The sequence below is a fragment of the Phaseolus vulgaris genome, chromosome 8, assembly GCF_000499845.2.
Source record: "Phaseolus vulgaris cultivar G19833 chromosome 8, P. vulgaris v2.0, whole genome shotgun sequence".
Taxonomy (NCBI): domain Eukaryota; kingdom Viridiplantae; phylum Streptophyta; class Magnoliopsida; order Fabales; family Fabaceae; genus Phaseolus; species Phaseolus vulgaris.
In genome coordinates this window covers 5407292-5433847 of record NC_023752.2, presented here as the reverse complement: position 1 = coordinate 5433847, position 26556 = coordinate 5407292, and the positions used below count along the sequence as shown (strand labels likewise).

Genomic DNA, 26556 nt, shown 5'->3' with positions numbered 1-26556 from the left:
AATGAATTAAAAAGTATCTATAACAATATATAGAATAAATTCTCATTTTTAATATACATATTTTATATTACTATTACTCTTAATTATATTTTAAAAAGTTTAAAAATCTACAAATTATAACAATATTTAACTAGGATTCTCCTTATAATTGTTTTCTTTTACATAACCTTTTCTCAATTTTATCCTTGAAAAAAAAAATCTCAGTTGAATAACTTCTCTTATCAGTTTAATAACTTTTATTTCCCTTAAAATTATCATATGTTACAAAAAATTCTTTAAATAATGTATTTCAAACTCCACTTTCTTTTCTCCTTTCCTTTTCTCTCTTTTGGACACACATTCTCATTTTCACTCTTTCATGCACATTTTCATTTTCATTTCTCTTTTTAATATGGCAAAATCTATTCCTTTACTTAGTCTAAATTCAATTTTTATTTTGTTTCAATTCTTTCACCTTCTTTACATACATTGTGATTTTGTACATATATTATAATATTACAATATAAATTTAGAATAATATTTTAAAAAATACAAATACATAGGTTTATGATAAAATTGAAAAATAAGTATATTCAAGAACAACTATGTGTTTCCGCCAATAACACATAAAGGAAATACATATTTAAATTTTTTATTTTACTTTTAATTATAATTTTAAAATGAAAATAAACTATCTAAATATAATCATTTATTATTATTTATATATAAGTATTATTAATATTATTATTATTATTATTAAAATATATAGAAGTAAGAAGTAAATCAATGTTACTTTTGAATAATGAATAAACTTAATGAGAAATTATTGCTTTAACACTATTACATACATGATATTTATAACATCCTATGCTATATCTATTTTTTATTTTAAAAATAATGTAAAATTAAAAAAAAATATAAAACCATTTATTTTTTTCATAGTAAATTTTGGATGATTTTAAGAATACTCTATTCTTATATTTATTTATGATTTTTTTTCTATAAATAATAAAGATTACTACAAAGGAAAGATTATATTATCAAGGATTTAGTTCAAAATGATACACATTATTTTCTCCAATATCAAAATATCAAGAAAGAAATTATAATTGTATAAATATCAAATGAGAGTATCAAATAAATACTAGATAAAGATGTCAAATAATTATAGGAAAGAGTATGAATGATCAAATGTATGACCTAGAAATAAGTTACACAACTAAGAATCAAAGAGAAGTTAATATAAGTTTTTTAGATTATGTAATGAATTAAAAGTGTTTTAGTAATTGAAAACAGAAACGGAAACGGATATGATGATGATAATGATGATGATAGGTATTGGGATAGGAACGAGCTGAATATTTGCTTACTCGTATCTACCCCATAGCCAATTTAAAAAATTGGATATTACTCATATCATATTTAAAAAATTTAATATTACTCATATTCATACTCGTACTCGTACTCGATCTATACGAGGATTTTGTGTCAAAATCGAGACTAATTCAAACAATACTTGCAATTACAGGTTCATTTGCTATCTTTGCCCCTTAAGTGAATAATAGAATTCCTCCAGCACCAGCCTCGTATCTAATATCTCCCTTGGTTGTTCATTTTCCAAATTTATATATTGATCTCATCACTCACTGATTACTAGTTGATGTGAGTTGATTTTAGGTTGATTCATTAGGTGACACTTCTTAGAATTAGGATCAGTAATTCTTAAGCAATTATGGTGAGAAGTTTAAGGAAAATCCCTACTGAACATTAATTTAACAAGTGTTAAGTAGATGTGAATGTTCATTTCCAAAGACCAAAGAAAAAACACAAGTATGGGTGAATATGAATAACAATTAGTGGTGCGGAATCAAGAACACAATACAAAGCTAATGAACCGAATAGAAACACAATTAAAAACAATTGCACCGATTGAAATTAAGAAACAAACACATTGCACAAAATAGAAACACAAGAACAACAACACAAGACATATTTATCAATTTGACATGGAATGGAAAATGGAATTGGAAGATGAATGATAGGAAAACTTATGTGGTTGAAGCTAGGGAAGAAGGTTCACGCCACTTGGAAGATGAATAGACTCCAAGATAAGTGAGGTTGCCACCATTTGAGAGCTCCCAAAGCCTCACAAGATAAGACTAAGCTAGGAGAAACAAGTCTCACTAATTCTCACTCAATTTCAATGTTATTTTACATGAACCAAGCACCTCTTTTTGTAGTGTTTAGAGGGTCGGTTTTAAGGTGGGAAATTCAAATGGAAACCCCTTGAAAATTCCGCCAAAAAACAAGTCACATGGAAGGTGCGACTTTGCTACTTCTTCTCATAAGCCTTAAACTCCTATTCACACCTCCCTTTTATGTTCGATTTAAATCTACTAAAAAGAAATTACAAAAAGAGACATCATTTGATGCTCATTTCCTAATGCTTGTGCCCTACTCCTAGTAATCCTCTGAGGTATAGTGGATGATGAGATCATGGGTTGGGCTCGGGCCTCAAATTGGACTTGGACTTGTTGGGCTTGGGCCTCAGGCGCCCTCTCTCCTTGGTCCTTATCACTAGTGCAATAATGTCATTTTACGATGATTAGCTTAGAAGTCGTCGTTTAAGAAAACACTTGTAGCAATTATGTCAAAAATTACAACTTTAAGATGACAAGTAATTAAAATGAACACTTCTATAAGAATCAAATAATTAAAATGAACAGTTCTAGCTAAGAGTCCCAAAATGTTATGAGAAAGGAAGTGCCACTACAAGAAAATCATGAAATAGAAACCAATTTTTAGAGACCAAAATAATTAGTTACAATAGGAACTAAAATAGAGATCATTTTAGAAACTAAAAAAAAAAATTGGTTTCTAAATTAGTTTCTATTATTTTCTATTATTGTTAAATAGTTTCTAAATTGGTATCTAATTAGCAACTAAGATTTTAACTACCAATTATTTAGTTTCTAAATTTGGTAGCAAAAACCTTAGTTGCTAATTAGATACCAATTTAGAAACTATTTAATAATAATAGAAAATAATGGAAACTAATTTAGAAACCAAATTTCTTTTTAGTTTCTAAAATGGTCTCTAATTTAGTTACTATTGCAACTAATTATTTTGATTTCTACAAATTGGTTTCTATTTCATGATTTTCTTGTAGTGTGCCCACTAAATGTGTGAGATATCATCATCATCCAATATCCCCTTTGTGTGCATTTCAGATAATTGTTGGAACTTAACTGCCTCTCTCTTTTTCTTGCTGAATAGTTTTTTTCCATAAATGGCACCAACAACAGTTGCTCCCACTACAGAAAAAGCCAAGACAGCCAGTGTCTTCTGCACTTGGCAATAGCACATGGTTCTCAAATTGTAAAATGAGTTAATAATAGTGATGATGATTAGTAAAACTGAGAAGATTTTGTGTCGCACTCACCTTGGAGTCACTGCTGCTACTGACCTTAGACAATTTTGTCTCAGTTGAATTTGAGTTAATATCTGTGGTAGAAAATCTATTAGGTAATCCTTATATATTAAGTATTAGTAACTAATAACTGTAAAATGCCTTTCTCTGCACATACACTCACACGGACACTGAACACTACATGATATGATATGTTCAACACATAATTTTTAAAATATAGGATACACACAAATCTGTCATTATGAATTATATAAATAACAATCAAGAATTATGTTAAGAATTCTGCCATGTTTGGATGAGTATATAAATAAGTAAATTACAGAATCTAAATAAAGAGCAGCATTTTTATGCAAGCACAAACTTCTAGCTTGTGATAAGTTGGGAAGAGTTTAAACTCCAAAGTTTTCATTCAAGTGATTTCAAGTGGTTAGACATGTTTGTGGTGAGACAAGCATATCTTCATTTGAACAGCATCTAAACTGGGTTTTGAGTTGTGAAAGGGAGAAGGGAGAAAACCTGGTGACCTGGTTAGAAGAGAGCAATCAGGGCTGCCTTTCCATTCAGATGGGCACTGGCAAACCTCACCTGCTTCAGCCAAGCATTCAGCATTATGGAAACAAAAAGTCTGACCACAGGATGCTCCAGAATGCTCACAATGCTCCCCACCAAATCCAGGGGGACATTTGCATGAGTACTTCTCTCCTTGAACAATTTCCTCACAACTTGCCCCATGTTCACACCAGAAGGAGTTTGTTCCATCACACATACTCATTTCTTCATCACAAAACTTACCCCCACAGCCTCAAGCCCCCAGTACATAAATCTCATTCAGAAATTTGAAAAAGCAATTTTGAATCAGAAGGACTAATACTATTAGCATTCATGATATTAAACAAGGTTCTGTAAAATAGTATGTGACTGCAATTTTGTTCACAACCTTAAGATTCTTAAAATCACTTTGGCAGCAGTGCAAATGGCCACATTAGCCATATTTGTTCACAATTTTCTATAATGAACAAAGATCATAATTAACTGAGACCTCAATTTAAAAGTTTTATATCAATATGATCATGGAAAGAAATATTCGTTCAAAAAGACCCTTTTACCTTTGATGGGCCTAATTAAAGACAGTTTTTATCCCACCCCTTTATTTTTTAATGCTGATAGTAATCAGAAATAACATTTCTGCTTCAAGAAACTGATAAAACAGTATGAATGCTTTGAAATTTGATGTGTTTTTTACCCGAGGAAAGTTCTATTTCCGTTTAAGATGGTGGAAGGATCTGGGAGGTTGCAAATGCAGGCACCAGAGCTGTTGCACAACCCAGTTTTGCAGCGATCATCTTCACATTCCAAGAAATACACGTTCAGTGACCCCAAAAGCAATGAAACAGCAACTACATGATATATTCCTGTTGTGATTGACATTTTTATCATTTACTTGTTTTGTGTGTGAGATTTTTCCTTCACTATATATTTCTTTTTCGTTGATACAATGTTTTAGATCAGTGAAATAGTTACTTAAGATTCAAGCAAAGGTTAAAAAGTTTTTTATGAGTTGGTACTAGTGCCGAGTGAGCTCAAACTTGGAAATTAAGTTAAAGCTGTGATAGAGAGGGAGTTTTAATTTTAATTACCAATATTGGGCTTCACAATACCCTTAATTCTTGAAGACTATGTTAGAACATGGAATGTTTAAGGTCAAAATTGGCATTTATGACAATTAGGTTGCATGTGCTTTTGGAAGTCAAACGAGGTTCTGTTCTACTTTATTGTGTATTCTAATCCAAGGAGCTTAAGGAAGTAAGATTAACTTAAGGAATAATAGTATTAAGATTCAGCAGTTGTTATCTATCTAGTACAGACATTGACACAGACACTGATACGACACGGACATGGATACGAAGATATGTAAAATCTCTCAAATGTAGGACACGGGGACACATATCAATATATTATATAATTATGAATTATATAAATTGACAATAAAGATTTATGTGCATAAATATATTCTAGATTATTTTTTAAAGCAGAAATGTTTTTTTATGACTAATTCACAAGGATTTATTTCTTATTTTTATAATCATAATAACAATTTATACAATAAAATTTGAATTTTGAGAAAATTAATGTATTTTTCCTTTTTAAAATTGTGTTATAACCGTACTAGAATTGTTAGAAATCTAACAAATATTTTTTGAATTAGACACTTCACGGATACGTGTAGTGTCATACGAATGTCGGTGTCCGATAAGAATATCGGATATTGGACATGTTATTTAAGAAGAGTGTCCGAACTTCATAAGTTGTTATATATTTAATGCAATTGGACATTTTTGGGTGCACTTAAGTTTGGTCTCTTGCTTGCATAATTGATAATTTCTGGCAAGTATCTTACTTTCTTGTTTCCTCAAAAATGTTGAAATGTATTTTGGAAGTGGAAAAAAAAGATAAAGATGAAGCCATTTGAAATATTTTAGTCAACTTTATCATGTGACATAGTACAAAAAGAAAATGATGTTCACTACTTAAAAAGAAAGACTCAAGAATGACATATAGTGATTGAATTTTTATAATTGTTTACAAAATATTATTCAGTCATCAAATCAGTCATAAGGCTGAGATAAGTGTTTTTGTTTGTTAAATTTTAATTTTAATTTAATTACTGACTGAAAAATGGTCCTGTTGCACTTACTTTTTTTAGTATTTTTTGAAAAATATCACTCTACAATTTTAATTTTAATTTGTGTATATTTTTACCAGTGACTGGTTTTGCTGTCACTATAGGAAGACTAATTTAGCAGTTGTGTTATCTAACAAAAATGTTTTTTATTAAATAATAGAAAATACAATTATAGAGCCAATTTTATAATTACTTATGATGTTATTATTTTAATATAGATTATTATTATTTTTAATTAAAACTATAGAAAAATTGTTGCTAATATTTAACTATTTCTTAAATTATGTTATAATTATTTTTTTTGTACCCCAAATATTTTGGTTTTTTCCTATTTTAACAAAGATACATCCTAATCTATCACAATCATTTTTGTACGAAGCTTTCTCAACAGAGCTTGCACGTTCTCCGTGCTTGCAAGGCACAAGCCACCGTGTGCTTGCTCTCAGGCCACCGCAGGCCATCGCGTCGCCGTCGAAGGCCTATATATCACCATTTTGAAAGCCTCCGCGTCACCGTTCGCCGGTCACGGCTTCGCTGTGCTCTACACAGGTGACACTTCTTTCCCTTTTCCGATTAGCGTTTCCATTTTCACCCTAATTTTTCTCTTCGTTTTCAATTTCTCCAAAAATACTCAAGAATCTTTTTTGTTAGTGTGGAAGTACCTTCCACAAGCCTATGTCACTCTTGAACTTTTATTCACTCTCTGTCTGCAATTGACCATGTGCCTTTTCTGCCTTTTGAGTCCATTCTCATGATAAGTTTGTGTCCTTGCCTGCCTTCTCTCTCGACCGTTGTTTGTAGGTGTCTCTCAGATTTCATCTTTTGTAGTGCAAATTATTGCGATCCTTTTCATGATTTGGGGCATGTTTTTACTGTTTCTTGAACTTTGCCCGAGTGATGAAGAAAGATGCATACATGTCAATTTAAAAGTGATAGAGACCTATCGTGGTCATAAAAGATTGCAATTTATGATAGGCTCTTGAGTGCAATCATAATCACAATAGACATGTAAATCCAGTACATGAGGGCCTTAATAAAATAGGATAAACTCTTCTACAATTGTTGATTTTTAGATTGCAATATATTTCTCAATTCCTTAACTAGAAATGCGTAATATATTTTATTTTAGATTATACTGTCTAACTTCATTTGAATTATCGTCTTTGTTTCTTCTCCAGACCAACTAATGATTTTGAGGATTGTTTAGCAGTCTAGTTGCATATCACTTGCTGAATCTACTATAAACATTGATCTTGGTCTCTCAGTCAATCTATAAGCTGAAAATCATGGATGAGAAATGTATATTCTCCATGTGGCCTAAATTGCTAATAGCACAAAAAACTTATACTTTTTAAATACTTAGTTTTATGTGATTTGGAATTTATTATATGAATTGGTTGTGTTGTGCTTCCCGGTGAAATTATTGTTACAATCAGGTGATTATGTTAGGAATCATTCTTACCTCAATAAATCTATTATTAGGAAAATGTGGTGATTGCTTGAATTTCATTATGTGTGGCATATCTATTCAATAAAGTCAAATGGAAATTCAAGGTTTTCCAAATGTTTCCTCCTGTGTTGTTGACTTTTCACCATTGTATCTTTGATGCTAGTTTGTTATATTAACAGCTAAATGATTTGTTTTTTATTATGCAACCTGTTCTAGAAAGCTTCCAACTCCATATCTGCCAAATCCACCATGACTGTCTCTGAAAGAGTATTGTTTCAGGCCCCCACGCTCTTCGGTGTCTGAACCAATTCTGGGAAGGTTTTGGGGATAGTCACAGCACTTGAAGATCTCATGCTTGAAATCCCTATGTCAACATTAATTGTGTTGTTGATGATACCATGCTAAACTCATTCACTTTCAAGGTACATCTCTAATTAGAATGAATTAGTGCATAAAAATCTTTTTTATTTCTTGGAATGTATAAATGTGTTCTGTCCATAGCTAATTAGCATTTATAAAGGAATTTGTATGTGAAGGACATAAAGCACCACTTATGACATGTATAACTGTAAGAGGAAATAATAGTATAGCCTTTTACGAAAGTATATATGTAAAATATAGTTGTTCTTTTAGTGGCAGCTGGATCAAAAGGTTTGTAATTTTCTTTTGTTTGACTTTATTCCAACTTAAATTAGTTTTAAATTAAGATTTAGAATAATATTTTTTTTTCAAAATAAAGCAAAAGTCATATGAAATTAAAAAATAAAAGAAAAATCTATTTACAAGAATCTAAGTTAAAAATAATAAACCCAAACATATGATAATTTGGTTATGTTCTTGAAATATTCAAATTAGATGAGGTTGCCTTCATGACTTTCTTATCATTTGGCATATTTGGGAACTGAAAATCTGGGGGTTGCTCCATGTTTGAGTCGGCATGTTTCATGCATACATCTGTGGGAGAAATAGTGTTTGTTAGATATATATTAAAATTGGAAAAAAAAAAACATACTAATTGAAAATGCCTGCAATCCCTAGAGGTCTACATTCACTTTGAATGAAAGTGTGAATTAGGGAAATATAAGGAAAGGAAAAGGTTCAATAGTAAATATCATAAAGAGGTGTGTACAGAATTAATGCAACAATGGTCGGAGATTGAATCTAAAAATAAGAAACGACAAATAAAATTGAAAATTATGAAATCATAAAGAGGTGTGTACAGATTTAATGCAACAATGGTCGGAGATTGAATCTAAAAAAAATAAACGACAAATAAAATTGAAAATTATGAAATCATGATAGTAAGTTGCAGTAGCTATTCGGTGATCTGACTTTAATTGAGTAAACTTATGAGCTAATAATGGTTGGTGATTCAACATAATAATGCATGTCTTCATAGTCAACAAAGTTTGACAAAAGGTATTGGTCTTTTGTTTTTTTAGGTATATGCTTAAGAAGAAAATTAAATAGGGTAGTTGGTTTGTTGGCGCATTGCTCTCAGTTCTACTACTTATTATAGATCCATATATGTGGTGCCTCTATTCCATATTTTTTTCAAATTTCTTTGCCATATTACTATTAGGGTTTCCAGTTTTGTGTGGTTTTGATTGACACTTGATTAATTAGCTGAACTCCTCTAGATCTCTTTCACCCAAAAAGAAAATGAAATAGGACATGCTCCTTTCACAAAGTCATAAATTCTATTTCAGATACTTATAGTGGTTGGTGAATCATTTGTAACTACACTATGGTGACATAGAATTAGATATGGTGACATGAAATCTTAATTATGTAATAAGCAATAAATGTACTAATTTACGATCTGTTTTCTTCTTTTGGTAAATTAAGATTTCTTTGTCAATCATTACACACAGATGTTATACATTTGTTTTTCCATATAAAAATAGATTTTTTTTCTGATAAAGTTAGGTATAAATAGTGATGGAGAATAGGTGGCGAGTTTGCTATTTTAGTGTTGTGGCTGATCTAATTTAGGCATTTGGTGTTGGTAACTACTATTCCAAAAATAAATACGAATAATGAATTATACTATGTTATTTTTTATTTCTGAACATTAAATCAATCGTTTTATTTCCAATTTTCTGTATCAATACAAATTTTCAAACTTTATTTTGTCCTCACTTTACAAAGCCAATTAAATCTTGATTAACGAATCATTATCACTCCCACCCAAGCCACGTGAACTTTTTAAACCCTCACATGTTATACACAATAAAATACAATGAAATAAAGAAATTTATGATTGGACCAAATAAAATGAAATTTTAATACATTAATGAGTTTGTGACCATTATGTCACAATAATTTTGTCTCAATTATTTATCAAAAAGTATTTTTAATCCTTGTGCAAACATCTTGCATCTAGAACATACATAATATGCAATCACCATACTAGAATAGTTATTTGGTGTAGACATGAACAAATTGCATTGTAGCTCTTTCTAATAGAGTTTTAATTCATATAAATGAATGTGTTGTTCAAGAATCATACAAAACTTTTAATGTAAAACTTATAACAAAACACACTAAAGGAAAAGACTTAACCTGCTACTTTAAGGTTTCATCTACATTATTTTAGATGAAGTAGTGATGAACATAATTTCATTTATACTTTAAAGCTTTAATTATGTATTCTTTGTAATATAATCATGAATAATTTTATAATTGTTCATTGTTTAAGTTGAAATTCATCTAATTGAATTTATTTTGATCTTAATTATTATTTATGTTAATTTTGTATTTTAAGACGGTCTAATATTTTTTAGAATAAATTATCTAATATCTCACAAATGGTCTAATATTTATCTCTGAAATTAATTATAAACAAATATCTCTCTCGCAGTGGTCTTGAGTTTAATTATAAACAACAACATATTTGAAAGAAAAACGAGAATAATATCTAAATCTAATTGGAAAAGCATATATCTACTTAATAATTCAAATCTGGGAAAGAAAATATTTAATAATTATAAAATAATATCCTAAGGTGGATTCTGATTTGAAATTTGTGCAAACCTTAGCATGTGTTTCAATGTGTTTTGTCATGTTTTTACACGTGTTTATTATGCATAACACACTTTAAATTTTTCTTTTCTTTTTTTTTTCTTATGCATGAATGTAATTCATTGATCTTTTGATTTTGACTATATTGTCCATTGAATTTAGTAGTTTTATACTTCATAAACTCATGAAGATCATCAGTTTTTATCAAGGTTATCAGTTTGATGGTAGAGTCGTTTGAACCATCCATCTTCCTAGATGTCTCCAATTAATATAATATAGTTTGATGTTGTTGTGTCATGCTACCATTTTATTATTAGTTGTATTTTATATATTTTAATAATATTCATAAATTCAAAACACTTTCTAATATTAAAAATGATTTTTAATATTTTAAATTTATATTTGTTTTTAAAATTATTAAAAAAAATTATTAGATATAATTAATCGAATTTATATATTATTTATATTAAATTTATGCCCGGAGAAATAAAGATTGGTTTATTAGGAGAAAAAGTTATAGTAAAGTATGAAAAATTAATTTGGCATTAATTTAAGACATTCGAACTCAATATGAAAAAGTAATAATCGTAATTAATAAAAATGGCTTTAGTGGTTGGAACAGTTTTTGGAAGACCAATCATTAGTTTCTGTTTGGGGCACCACTATCATACCACTCATTCATTCCTTTTCTAATTTTTCAACTTAGCATACGACAAATTTTAAGTTGTTAATAAGGATAATGTTAATTAACATTTTATATATATAACTATTTTCTCTCACTTTTTTACATCTTTTTTTTTATTTCTTTGCTTCTCTTTCAATGATAGCAAATATTAAAATAGGATGTAAATTTATTTATTTTTCTCAAAATTCTGTAAATATATATACATTATCATATCTCTATGCAACTTTTTCATTATTTTTTTATACTAGTACATTATTGAAAATCATATAAAAAATTGCTCTTAATCAATTATTCACATGTTTTTAATGCTAACAATACATAGTTATTAAAAATTTATTAAGATGCCCACTTTTAATGTAAAAATGATTTGTTAATTATTTTTATTATCATTGCTAAAAGGATATATTATCTTGTTATCTTGAACTACAATACAAGGAAATCTGGTCCCCCAAAACCTTCTTGCTCCCATGTTCATAAACAAAACCACTGCAACAATAATCGACAAGACAATTAAGTCAACAATTAACTACAATTTTTTCGTTTTCAAGTAAACATAAAATAATATTTACAGATCTTTTCCTTTTCACACTTATATATATTAATATTCAAATTTCTAAGCCTCCAATTAGGAAGAACTCTTCTTTTATCGAATATCACAAGAGGTGTTTGTTAAAATATTTTAAAAAAATATAATTATTCATAAATTAAAATTAGTGTATATAGGATTTTTTTTCTTGATAACTTAATAAATCAATAGCAATTTTCGAAAATTGTAAAATAATCTATTGTAAGATTCATTTCAACGGTCTAGGAGCGTTTGTCAGTGAAATCCACCGTGTCACGTCACGTTTTGGAAACAAATAATTTTCAGTACCAGATCTAAATTATAATATATAATAAATAATATATTTATTTATCTTCATAATAATCACTTTTGAGAATTATAAAATTACTCTTACGATTAATCACTTATTATAAATTAATGTTATTAATAAATCTTAAAAGTTATGACATCTTTCTGTCTAATAAATTAATCTTATAAAACCTTTTGAATTTAGTTTTCTACACTGTCAAAATTAGTTTTATGCATCATACTATCTAATAAACCAATTAATGAACTTAAAGGCTTTTTACTTATATTTTATTTCTATTTTTTCTTGTGTGTTGAAATTGAAAATAAGCTAAAAATTATGTAACTAAAAATATGAAGCAGAAAAAGAAACTAGAACTTAACTAACCCTTAATGTAAAAATAATATAGAAAAATATAAAAATATAATACGTTGTCTCAAATTTAACATATATAGTACATAATTATAATTCAAATATTGGATAATAAAAATGATTAGAAGTGTTATAATTAATGCAATTAAGCTGGTTTTGACTCTGTTCTACTGAGACTGTTTCTATTATTGATTTTGTGAACTTAAATTTAGTAAAAGTTAATCATTTTTATGAGTCTGATTTCTAGATCAAAGAGAGGATCAACAAAATTAGTAATTTTGATAAATTTTAGTCTAAGGAAATAATATAGAATTGAGTTTTAAAAAATTAGAAAAAACAATGATAAAGAAAAGTGGGTGATAAGAAGGTGGGAAAATAGAAAAATCAATCCAAAATTTTTTCAATTTTTATTGATACATGTAATTTGTTGTTTAATTAGGTATGTACATTTCACTACACTAGTCCCAGAATATAGGAAAAAAAGATATATGTAACGATAAATATATAAATAAAAAAGGTAAAAAATAAAAAAAGGGAGAAAGAAATCAGAGGGAAGGAGTGTAATCGTCTTGGTAAAACTGCGAAACACCAGAAGCTGCCCATAGTCGTTGGTTATACTCCTCCACCTTGTGCTCGGGGACGAACGGTGTCCTACACAGAGGACACGTCTTCTGATCGTGATCGATCCAACGGTCCACGCACGCGCGGTGGAACATGTGTTTGCAGTTCGCCATGCACCTGATCTCCTCCTCCGCGCAGAACTCGCTCAGGCACACCGCGCATCCAGTCGGCGATGGAAGGGATTCGCCGGCGCCGTCGAGGTCACGGAACGCTGCCACGGGGAGAAACTCGCGGATGAGGACTGCTGAGAGAGTGGGAGCGCGCTGCGGCGGGGACTCCGGCGGCCAGGCGAGCGCGGCGGCGTCGGTGTCGAGGAGGTCGGAGAGGCGGAGGAGGCGGAAGAGCGCGGCGACGAGCGAGCGGAGCCACGCGAGGAGCGAGAGCGCGTTGAGGAAGAGCTTGGGGACCAGCACTTCCGGATACCCTACCGGAAATCCCATCGGCGCGTGGGGGATACGCGCTGTTTGTCTAGGAGAGAGAAAGTGGAGGAGTTTGTGCGGTTGGAGAGAGAAAGTGGGAAGGGTGTTGTGGAAATGCGAGTGAGTGAGTGAGGGAGTGGGGCTTATATATTGGGGGTTATGGGAGATGATAAAGTGACTGGCTGTGACGTAGGGTAAGGGGAAAGACGAATGGGAGATGGCGTAGGTTAAAGGATGGTTGGTGAAAGATGTGTGTACTTGAGAATATGGGAAATCTAGTACGCTCCTTGTTTGGTAAATGAATCTATTCTAATACACTTTTTATTTCCATAACCATTCTTATTTTAACTTCATTATCACACTTTTTCCCTCTCCAATTTCACCTTCAACTTCAAAAATATAATATTTTTTATATAATTATTAAAATTATATTGTACGTCATGATGTGCCTGATTGTGTAACTAAATTGGTTGCTTATCGATATACTTAGAAAATCTCGAATAATCGATATTGAATGAGAAATATTGGAGATCCCACATCGACTAGAGATTAGAGTCTTTCATTGTATATAAGTGGGTGCAAACCTCAACCTTATGAGCCGACTTTATAGGGTTGAGTTAGGCTTAAAGTCCAAAATATATAGTCTCACGCACGAGTTGGCAGTCGTTGGCAGTCTCGACGTGAAAAAAGACAAATTACACGGTAATTAAAAGTTTTCACAAACAAATTAACTATATTAAATAGGTATGAGATCGTCAGCACTCTTATGCAATCTATATAATTCAAAATTAAATTAAATTAAATTAATACATGTTAATGTTATTGCGTATTAGGTGATTTGCATTTGGAATAAGTGCTTAATTATTATGTTTTCACCGCAAAATCTAATCATGTGAGAAGAAGATCCAATTTAAAATAGGAGTTACATTTGGTTTTCAACGATCTTGATTCCATTTTCCATATTTCATAATGATGGGTATGGATGAGAATGGAAATGGTTGGTTAGTTTTTGTTTTATCTTAATAAACTAAAGTGGTTTTCTTTCGTAGAAGCTGTGCGTTTCTAGAATATTGCACAACTCTCACATGCTTCAATAGTGAACGAAAGAGTGTGGAACTATGAGGCACCTAATCATCATCGTCTTCTTCTTCTTCCCATTAAAAAAAAAACATATATTCTCAACAGTCATACAATCACACCATACGTGTAAAGAGCACGAACCATGACATGATTGTCAAGAACATGAATAATCCATGTCTTGTCTCAAATATAAATATATTTAATTATTTGCCATATCACTTTCTTAAAATATGTATCATGTTCGTATTATCAACCTATACATAAAAATAATACAGTTTAAGACAAACATGTGTTTTAGTTTAAATTCATGTTTTGTAATAATTAGTTTAAACCCGTATAAACTATTAGAGTTCCTTTTTTTTCTCAATTTCATGAGATAAAATCAAATAACTTCAAAAAAAAGTTATGTAGCACAAAGACAGGACATGAAATTTTTTTATTTCTAAATTAGTTTCTATTATTGTTAAATAATTTTTAAATTGATATTTAATTAGCAACCAAGATTTTAACTACCAATTATTTAGTTTCTAAATTTGGTAGCAAAAACCTTGATTGCTAATTAGATAACAATTTAGAAACTATTTAACAATAATAGAAACTTATTTAGAAACCAATTTTTTTTTAGTTTCTAAAATAATATCTAATTTAGTTACTATTGTAACTAAATTTTGATATCTAAAAATTGGTTTCTATTTCATGATTTTCTTGTAGTGTAAGTTAGAAATACATCTTGTTTAGTTGAAATGAAATATAAGAAGAATAGGGGGAAAATATATTTAATAGGTTATTTAGTTTAATAAGATAAATAGTTTTTAATTTAAAAGTACCATGATATCCTTATATATAAATTAGTTAATGATTTATATAATTAGTTTATATAATTGGTTGTATAGTTATTACTCTAAATATATATGTGATTTTCTAATATTTCTAATACAAATAATTATTTTATTAACATATAAATATATATATATATATAAATATTTTCAATATAGTGTCTCAAAATATATCATTCTTTATAGGGATTTTAGTATTTACATATGTTAAAACAAATTATCCAAACAAAACATCAAATACTCCACAATTCAGAGTGGAGCTCTAAATATTATTTGTTTCTCATATAAATACACGATCATTAATATAAAGAAAAACAAATACGACACAAACAACATGATAAACTAGCTATTTTTAAAATTCTAATATAAATATGTAGCTTTAAATACAAACATCAATTTTCATGTATTTTAAAAAGCAATCAAGTGTTTATAATAATTCATAATTCATATTTCTTATGTCAGACTTCTATAATATACACAGACACTTTACTATACTTTCGAAAGTCTTTTGTATTAACTTAGACTCAAAGATGTGTACATATCATATTATCTCACTGTGAATCCACACTTTATACACATAATAATCTTAGCATCGAATCATCTCGTATGACAATGTTAAATCTTATGACCTGCCAGACTAGATTATTTTTCAAACCGCAGACAAAGTCATAAGAACCTCTTTCGAATCTCACTAACCTGAATAACTTCATCTATGTGATTCTATTATCTCAGTCAAGTCATGATACCTCCTTCTAGAAAAATCACTAGCCAATGCATATCATAACAATCTCAACACGATATTTTCTTTCCTGAAAATACTATGTCTCGATTATCACTTTATATTTCATGTCTCGCATTATATAAAATCAAACCATTTAATCATAACAAAGCTTATAAAACAAACCAACCAAATTTTATCTAAAAAACACATGAACACCTAAACTAAAGATTTTCAACCAAATATAATTAATTAAAACAATAAACGATACTACATCATTATTTCAAAAGCAAAACCTAAATTTAAGTTTTTTTAGCTTAAGCGAAAATGGGCATCATCTGAACAAAAATATTGTCGCTTGAGCAAAAATAAACCTGAGAGTACCCCAAAATTCATTCCATTTTTTCTTAAGTGAAAATGGACATTGTAGCACCCTATTACCCCATTTTCGCTTGAGTGGAAATATGTTTGAGAACAACCCAAAACACACTATCTCAATCTAGCTTGAGCAAGGATTATTCGCTTGAACGAGATATGCAAGAAAAAATTTCACTAAAACTAATTTATGCATGATCTCACCAAAATTTTACATTCCAACTTGTATTTTGTAAAACTTATCGTATCAAAATAACGACTTTACTCAGACTTATAAAGGTACTCTTATTGATCTCCTGTGTCAACCTATATACTTACCTTTTATGATTTTCTAAACCAATTTTAATATCTAGATTCAGCCGACCAACACATAAATCTTTACATTTCAAATAAATCACAATACAATTCAAATAATTTATAATTTATGCATGACATAATTAATTTCAGTTATTAGCTGTGAAATGAAGATGAACTTTTGCACCTTGATCCATACCAAAATCATTAATATTTTTCTTCTATTTTTCGATTCCAAACATGGAAGCATTACTATTTCCGATACATTTTTATTCATTTATCTTTTAGTATTATATAGAAACTAGTCATTTCAAACATAGTGTGAAATAATAATATGTTGTGCTTTAATTTATTATTTAAAAAGCATAAGTTAAAGTCAATTATTTTTCACTCTTATACTTTTAACATTAAAGATTATCAGTTTCAAATTTTTTGCTACCAATCTTACAATTTTAGTAGTATTTAGTAAAAGTATTTACAGTCACATTTTTTTTAAATCATATATTTGTGACAATTATAGTACTATAGATGAGATTAGTTTCAGATTGACTGAAAGATACCTATGAAAAGAAAAAAAAATCTAAAAATTCATGTAATGATTAGTTTAAAAACTTTTGATAGTAATTTAGAATTTTAGTAAAGTATTATGTTCTTTAATTTTTCACATTCTACATCTGATGTGTGCAAAAACACTTCAAGTTAAATGATTTAAAAAAAATAAATTATCCATGCTGAAAAAAACACTTATATAATATTAATCTAATATTAAACATGTTTCCTAATCTGATATTTGAATGTGAACACAGAGATTTGGTGAAATGTAGGTCAAAACTGTTGCAAGGAAAGATTGCGTAAAGAGTCAGAAATGAAAAACGCGTCAAACGTTCAAACTTGGTCAAACAAGTTTACTCGGTGAGGTTATATACATGTGTTCACTGTTACATATGCAAAACAAAAACGATGTATTAATGTTCTCATGAGTTGGTAGTGGTGATATTAGTATAAAAAATATGATTTATTTGATGCAACTACTAAATATAAAAATATTAGTATATAATATGAATACGAATATGGTTGGAAATTCTCGATTAAAAGATAATGATTTTTATAGTATATAATTAGTAAATGTAAATTTTATTTCATGAGTCGGTTTTATAGAATTAAAAGTCACATTTTGTAATGTAATATTAAAATTATTTAAAAATTAATTTAACAAAAATTTGATGGATTGATAAGTCACTCGCTATCGAGTCGTTAATGAATTATTTATTATATAATTTTTATACACAAGTTAATAATTTCATCGTGAGCTATGTAGCATAGATACGGATCCGGACACTAACACGACACGGATACAGATACAGAGATACGTATAATCTCTAAAATGTAGGGCACAGGGACACGAATCTATATATTATATAATTTTGAATTATATAAATTGAAAATAAATATTTATGTGCAAAAGTATGTTTCAGATTATTTGGGGAGCTCATGACTGGTTCAAAAAAATTTGTTCCTTATTTTTATAATCATAATAAAAATTTATACAATAAATTTGACTTTTTAGAAAATTATTGTATTTATATCTTTTAAAATTGTGTTAGAACCGTGTTAGAATTTTTAAAAATCCAACAAATATTTTTTGAATTGAACATTTTATCGATAAGTGTCCTACAAGTGTCGACACCGATACATGTGTCCGATACAAATACGCCCATTTAAGAGAAGTGTTCGAGTCTCACGAGAGTTATGTGTTGAAAATCCTACATTCATAAATAAAATTATAATATATGAATGGATGTAAATTTTATTTTAAATTTATAAAATTAATTTATGTTTAAAGTTTATTTTCAATAAATAATTTTATTATTAATTATAACAAATATTATTTTGGACTGTGTTCCACGTATCAATTCTTCTACCTTGATTGATGATGGGGTTGACGTACGAAACTCATTATAAATGTTTTGAAAATTTTGATAATAACAAATGAAAAGGATGAGTGAAGGGAAAGAAACTAAGAGCATTGGACCAATAGTGGAAGAAAGCAGACAAAAGGTTGAAACTTGAAGAAACGTTCAACACTTACCCTAGAATTGCTAAAATATGGATAATATTTTTTATCAAAAAATATTATTAATTATTTCTAATAAGATCTTATTATTTAATCATATTTTTTCATTCCTGCTGCTTCTAGAAGTTTTAAATTTTCTGCTTAATCAGCAATGAAGTAGCTGAAGAAATTTTGGTAATGGTTCCAAAATCTTCATTGCTTGTGGCAATGGAAAAATTCTTAAAGAAATTATGGTGGACCTCTCTGAATTTGAAAAAGACACTCTCATGTAATCAAGAAGATTCTGATTGATTTCATTTTTCTCCAGATAGCTTCACACCGAAGGAAACTAATATTCTTTTATTGGTGGATTAATCAGACATTTTACTATTAAAGTTTTACTTTTCTTGATTTTATTATTGAAATTCTAATTTCATGAATTTTATGATATAAGTTTCAGCATGATAAATATTTTACTTTTAGTTATTTGGGTGCTAAATTATTAATATAATAATATAATTAATATGAAGTGTTTCGATCTCAAGTCTGTTTGACAGCATCATTATGGTCAATCACCGTATTTGTTGAGGTATTGTTCATTTTGGAGGTCGGTGCTCCGTCACGGTTTTGTCCTGAAATTCCTCTCTTCACTTTTCGAAGTGCCTTTTCAGGACAAAACTGTGACAGAACACTGACCTCCAAAGCGGACAATACCTCGAATACGATGATTAACCTAGCGATGTTGTCCAACGAACTTGAGTTCCATGAAATATATTTAAATTAAGTATATTTCATGTGTATTGTATTTTAGATTATATATATATATATTATTTTTTCGTTATTGAACTTTGAGAGGCTTTTGTAAATTTTACGATTCAAATTTTAATTTCAAAATGTTATGATTTTTCTCACGTGAATTTCAAATGATAGATGTTTTATTTTTATGTCATTTGGATAACAATTCACTAATATGTGGGTAGGTAAAAAGGTGAAATATGTGATTATATGAATAAATTAAGTGGAGATATCTAATATTGATTTGATTAGAAATGATGATGCAACCATCTTGCTTTTAAATATTATTTTTTGTTGAATTTATTTTAGAGAACCAGTACATGCTATCTAACTTCTATTTTTAATATTGTGCGAGAGATGAATCCGAGATTTGATAGAAAACTATTTTATAAATTAATTTACATTTTTTATTAATAATAAAAATTAATTAATTTATTAATAATTTTTTTACTTTGTAAAATAATATTAATTTAATTATAAAATATTTAATTATTTTTAAATCTAAAATCAATTGATATTTAATATTTTTTTAATAAAATTATATAAAAAATTATTCATATTTAAAGTATTCTATTATAATAAAATTGATAAATTAGTTTTTGAAATTTTAACAATAATTAGACTTTAAAATTAGTTATTAAAATTTTTTATAAATTATGTATTGGTCCCACTCATCCAGCAAAGGAGTAAAAAACTTGCAACCATAAAGCATTAAAGCAGGGAAAAGGAATCGGAAACAAAAATAAAAAACCATATCCTTCATCTCTTTAGAGAAATCCTAGGTTATCACAATCTTTAGTTTTGTACTTTTAACTTACGGTTAAGATTAAGGAAACATAATTGAATAAATTAAACTATATAATTTTAAAACATGATATTAAATACATATTTCAATACACACTTTGCTATATCATTATATTTCTCTAACACATGTTTTTTTGTTAGGAATACTAGTTACATCAGTTTTTTTATATAATATTTAGTTTGTTCAAAAAAATTTCTTGAAAATTTCATATTTCATATTTTTACGAATATTTTTTTTATTTAAATGTTTATATAAGCATTGAACAGTGCCTTTTATGTAAATATTTTATATTTTAAAAAGAAATGTTTAACTTTTAGTTCATGTAAAAAATCTTGTATACATTATTGTTATCTACTTTTATATTATTTTTAAATATATCTACTTTTATTTAGTCCTAAACATTTTGTTTATTTTAAAAGAAATTAATGCACATATTATAAATATTATATATGAGGACTAATATGAAAAGTTGACACATATTAAAATGATTAAAACAAAATGACAAGGATTCAAAATAGATTACAAGCACAAAATAGTCTAACAAAACAAAATTTGAGACGAAAAAACAAAATATGAATTATTTAAGTGAGAGAAAATAATATTTAGAGACAAAATAATATTAATAAAATTTTGTAAACTAGTTTTTAAATTGGTATCTAATTATAACTACCAAAATTTTAACTAATTAGATACCAATTTATAAATTTTATTAATAATATAAACTATTTAGATATTAATAATTTTTTTAGTATCTAAAATAATATATAATTTAGTGAATATAGTTACTAATTATTTTTAGTCTTTAAAATTAATTTTTATTTAGTAATATTCTTATAATGTTAACAAACTTTAAATAAAAAATTTACTACCACTACAAGAAAATCATGAAATAGAAACCAATTTTACCAACCAAAATAACTAGTTGCTATAATATCTAAATTAGAGACCATTTTAGAAACTAAAAAAACTTTTGGTTTCTAAATTAGTTTCTATTATTGTTAAATGGTTTCTAAATTGATATCTAATTAGCTACCAAGGTTTGCTACCAAATTTATAATCTAAATAATTGGTAGTTAAAACCTTGGTAGCTAATTAGATACCAATTTAGAAACTATTTAACAATAATAAAAACTAATTTAGAAAAAAAAAAAAAATTAGTCTCTAAAATGGTTTCTAATTTAGTCACTATAGCAACTAATTATATTTTGTCTCTAAACTTAGTTTCTATTTCATGATTTTTTTTTGCGGTACATCATCAAACACACTTCTTTTTTGAAGTAGAGCTATGCATGTATAGGAATCCCAATATGTTTAATATCTAATACATTTTTTTTTTGTAAACATGTTGAGATTAGCCAAAGTATAATTAAGTGATAGAGCATAAATGGTGATAGCAACAACAAGTTTTTGTGTGTAATTATGATGTGAGTGGTTCACTTAATTAAGTAGGGTTTGATTAATGATGTAATTAGAAAAGAAGAAAAGGGGAGATAATTTGCATGCAGATGTAGTTTGTGATTGTGAAACCTGGCCAACCTTGTGAACTGTCTCTGATGGGTTGAACCCTATGTTGACCAGACGAAGAGAAAGATAGAGATAAAGGGGGATTAACCTAACCAACACACACACATAAGGGACCATTCAAAAGGACAAAGGGAATCAAATTTCAAACCCACAACAAAATAACAATGGACCATTGCTCATCTCATCATCCATGCAATTCAACCTCACCATCAAAATCATGAATCTGCCTCAATGTCTGCACCACAATGCATGAATATGCTCTCAACCCATATCAACTCACACCTAAGCTTTTACACAAATGTTCTGTTTTTTGGCTATGCCTCACCATGCTAAGACACCAATGCCCCAATGCTTACAACTTTTTGCTTTTCTCTCATCTTTTTCCATAGGGCCAATTTCCTGCTTATGGGTGAGACATTGTCAATGATGTTTGCAAATTTACCTTAAAAAACTAGGTCATCATTTACATCAACTAATAATAATATTGTTATAGTTAGGTGAGGCTCTATTATCATTTTGTTCATGGTTCCTCACATGTTTTTCTATATTCAAATTTTTGAAAAAAACTTTTAGCATCAAAGAGTGTCTCATATTTTTTAGGTATGTATAAGGGTTGAACTACCCCTTAAGTGGTTCTTGTTATTTAATCTTTTTTATTAATAAAAAAATATATCAAAGAGTGTAAATACAAATTTTATCACAAATATTTAATAATATATAAATGTCAAAAAGTCATGCATATTTTTGAATTACAGATTTAAAAAAATCACCATCTTGTTTATTATAAGTACTTATTTTAATATGATTTTATTGAAAAGATTAAAAGTAAACTAATTTAAATAGGGAAATAGTTAAAATTATCTTAACCAATGAAGCATATGCAGTATGAATTAGGCCTAATACTAAAACTCCTTTTGAATGATAGCATATATAATTGAATGAACTTTACTGCTAGGCTACAGTTTTTGTCGAGATTTTTTGGAAAAGTAGTGCAACAACTATACATGTGCCAAAAACATAGAGTGGGGGACAGAAGAACAATTGTTCAAATAAAGCTCATTTGAACAATGACAGAAAATAATAATAATAATAATAATATATTATTTTATTTTTAAAGATGAACGTATAGAATTTTTTTTCCCGATAAAATGATTTATTTATTTATTTATATGGAGTTAGATATTAATTTTGATTATAATAATATGGTATCAAAGTCATCAACATTCAAATTTATCGAGAGTTTGTTAAGTTTATCAGATCATTATCAAATCATACATACATATATAGTCTCACGCACGAGTTGATAGATGATATGTTGAAGATTTCCGATCATATTAAGAACATTTCATAATATACAAGTGAGTGTAAATATAAACTTCACTTCATTAACTGATTAACTGATGTGATGTGGTATTTGTAGAGTTTGAAATGAGTTGTTGAGAGAAAAGAAAGAGTTTAGTTTGTGATGTAAGATGATTCCTTTAAGAAGGGAGTAATGGTGAAGAAGATAGAAGGGACCCAATACATGAAAGGAATACTATATATGTTAAATCTGTGTCTCCCATTCAAAGTTCACATCAAGCATGCAAGCCCACGTGCCCACCTAAGGCATTACCTTATCCCTCCATTGCTATTTCTTTGACTCTTCATTTGGATCTTTTACTTTCATCTCTTTCTCTTTCTCTTTCGGTGCTCCTCATCTCCTCACTCCATCATCTTATTCCTTTTCCAACTCTTTTCATTTTCATAATCATTTTTCACTTTCACTTCCATTATAATCTCATCACTCTATTTTTTCACAACAATATTGTTAAAATATCTCACCCTAATTACTTTTAATACACTCTCTAACATTTTTTTTAATAAAACAAAACTATCTTTCTAACTTATTCATTCTTTATTCAAATATTAGTAACACAACTATTTGCATTGTACAAGTGTTTCGCTTCCATTCATTTTATCGTGGCTAGTGCAAGTAAAGGGACTATGTGTTTATAATATAGGTTTAGGTTTAGTTAAGTTTAAATTCTCATAAATTTTAATATTTTAAAAAAAAAATTATTAAAAAAAGTTATGCTGAGTACTCAAAAATTTTATATTTTTGATTGAGTATCTGTCTTTTGATTTTTCCAACAACTAAAAGGATGTGGATATAATACTTTGTATATCGCAGTTGCTTACATATGTTTGTGTATGAAAAATAAAAAATTACTTAATTAAGTTTTGAATTTTTCATAAATTTGACTATTTTCATTTGAGTTTTTATTAAAAAAAAATTGTTCTATTAGGTGTTTAAAATCTTTATATATTTTTCAATGTCTCTGTCATAAATTGGAGTGATATGACCATTTTGTTTTGTAGTGTCAAGTAGAACATCAAGAACTTTGACAATAAAAAGATGGAGTTCTAAAACCCTACTTATCTTTATAAAAACAACATTGTTTCATTTTATAAATTAAATACTAAAACAAAAATCAAATCCACCATGTGAAAACATGAAAAGATGACATTTCATAAGGATAATTAGGATTTTAAAAATTTGTTTTTCTTGTCCAAGTGGTGTTTTGCTGAAACTAAAAAATTAGAGTGCCTTGTCACCCAATTAAGGTAGATATTCAATTAAAATATAAAAAATTCGGACACTCAATATAAAAAATATTATTAACCGATACTCAATTCAACTTACTCAAATTTACGAGAGAATTACTACAAGAAAATAGTTAATTAAAAACTAATTTTAAAAAATATTTAATTATTATTTCATTAAATTAGAGACTATTTTATATACTAAAAATAATATTGGTGTCTAATCAAAATTTATAAAATAGATTCTAAATTAATATCTAATTATTAGCTACCAAGATTTTAGTTAGACTAATTAAAATCTAAAATATTAGTAGCTAAAACCTCGATAACTAATAGTTAGATACCAATTTATAAACTATTTTATAAAAATTTTAAAATAATAAAAATTATTTTAGATATTAATAATTTTTTAGTCTCTAAAATAATATCTAATTTAGTTAATATAGTGACTAATTATTTTTTGTCTCTAAATTTGATTGTTATTTAATATTTTTTTTAATGTAAGTTTTTTTTATTTCTCAATGTGAAAACAAACCAGCAACACCGTTGACACTACAAGAAAATCATGAAATAGAAACCAATCTTTAGAGACCAAAATAATTAATTACAATAGGAACTAAAATAGAGACCATTTTAGAAACTAAAAAAAATTGGTTTCTAAATTAGTTTCTATTATTTTCTATTATTGTTAAATAGTTTCTAAATTGGTATTTAATTAGCAACTAAGGTTTTAACTACCAATTATTTAGTTTCTAAATTTGGTCTCTAAAACGCTAATTAGATACCAATTTAGAAACTATTTAACAATAATAGAAAATAATAGAAACTGATTATTTTGGTCTCTAAAATTTAGTTACTATTGCAACTAATTATTTTGGTTTCTACAAATTAGTTTCTATTTCATGATTTTCTTTTCGTGTAGTGTGAAGAAAGTAAGAGTCGTATCATCCAAGTTAACAACAATGTCAAATAGTAGAGATTCAATTTAAAGATATAAATTTTGTATATAATTAATAACAAAAAAAACTCAATAAAAAAAATTAAACTTACGAAAAACATAAATCTCAATTAAACTTATAAAATATGTACATAAAAGATTAACCGGTAGAAGAAAAGTGAATTACATTATTAATTAAGAAAAGGATGTTGCATTCTTAATTAAGAGGCAAAATATAATATGGAGAATACTGATGTTTGAAAAACTTGTTCACAAAAGTTCTGAAGGGGAAAATAAGAAGAAAACAAAATTATTTTTATAATAAATTAAATAACTTTTATATAAATTAGTTTTTAAAATTATTTTTATTTTTTTAAATCAATTTTTTAACTTACTAAAGGTTAATCTTAACTTATAAAAACATTTTTTTTCTTTTTAAAAGTATCTTTAAATAAGTTTTCTTTTAAACATGCCTCAAAATATCATTTTAGATAAATACTCATATATGTTCGTGTTAGATATCAGTTGAATACAACACAATCCAATCAAAAAGAATTAATCAGAACTTACAATACATGAAACTTAACACACTAACATGAAAAAAAAGATATGAAACATTATAGAGAAAGGATTACATGTCATTGCCTTTAATTATCGATGTTCACATCAATTTTGATAACAAACCCTCTTACTTTTATTGTTATTGCCAAAACTTTTGTCACAATAGTGACCACCATTATTATTATTGTCATTTTCATTTTTGTTATCATTATCACTATATTGTTTTCATATTAAAAACTATTACACCTTCACCACTATCATTATTGACCCTTTTACCTCTAATATATCCTATGCTTGCTTCTCCTTTTCTGACTGGTGTCTTGCTCCTTTATCGTGTTTGAAATCGATTTAATTGGCATGACCCAGTCTAGGGTGATAGGTATCTCTATTTCGATAGTTGTTGGTTTTTGTGGGCTGTTCGGTTAGTGTCTGGGTTGGTGTCTGAGTTGGTGGATAAGGGATGTTGTTCTTTTTGCCC

General features: G+C 27.9%; 2 protein-coding genes and 1 long non-coding RNA gene across 4 annotated transcripts; 1 reads left to right on the top strand and 2 right to left on the bottom strand.

The window, feature by feature from the left end:
• Positions 1–3071: 3071 nt before the first annotated feature.
• LOC137827015 (uncharacterized) lies at positions 3072–4821 on the bottom strand. Of its 2 annotated transcripts, none has more exons than XR_011083638.1 (3): positions 3934–4821; positions 3422–3483; positions 3072–3324 (listed from the first exon to the last, which is right to left on the bottom strand). XR_011083638.1 is itself a non-coding variant. In XM_068633205.1 (3 exons), exons 1-3 carry the CDS (start codon positions 4179–4181, stop codon positions 3157–3159), a joined length of 486 nt encoding a protein of 161 aa, XP_068489306.1. In that variant the 5' UTR covers positions 4182–4821; the 3' UTR covers positions 3072–3156. The 2 variants fall into 2 exon arrangements, 1 of the variants encoding a protein (XP_068489306.1); XM_068633205.1 differs by having other exon boundaries at positions 3926–4821.
• A 1626-nt stretch (positions 4822–6447) lies between these two features.
• LOC137827017 (uncharacterized) lies at positions 6448–8144 on the top strand. Its single transcript, XR_011083639.1, has 2 exons — positions 6448–6641; positions 7759–8144. It is a non-coding gene; the product is annotated as an uncharacterized lncRNA (long non-coding RNA).
• Positions 8145–12858: 4714 nt separating this feature from the next.
• LOC137827014 (brassinosteroid-responsive RING protein 1-like) lies at positions 12859–13801 on the bottom strand. Its single transcript, XM_068633203.1, has one exon. The coding sequence runs from the start codon at positions 13533–13535 to the stop codon at positions 13020–13022; it is 516 nt and encodes a 171-aa protein (XP_068489304.1). The 5' UTR covers positions 13536–13801; the 3' UTR covers positions 12859–13019.
• Positions 13802–26556: the final 12755 nt, after the last annotated feature.

Coding starts and splice junctions, on each gene's coding strand:
- LOC137827014 (XM_068633203.1), bottom strand. CDS start 13,535: ATGGGATTTCCGGTAGGGTATCCGGAAGTGCTGGTCCCCAAGCTCTTC.
- LOC137827015 (XM_068633205.1), bottom strand. CDS start 4,181: ATGAGTATGTGTGATGGAACAAACTCCTTCTGGTGTGAACATGGGGCA. Junction 3,484..3,925: donor TCTTCTAACCAGGTCACCAG/GTTTTCTCCCTT, acceptor TTTCTACCACAG/ATATTAACTCAAATTCAACT. Junction 3,325..3,421: donor GTAGCAGCAGTGACTCCAAG/GTGAGTGCGACA, acceptor TGCCAAGTGCAG/AAGACACTGGCTGTCTTGGC.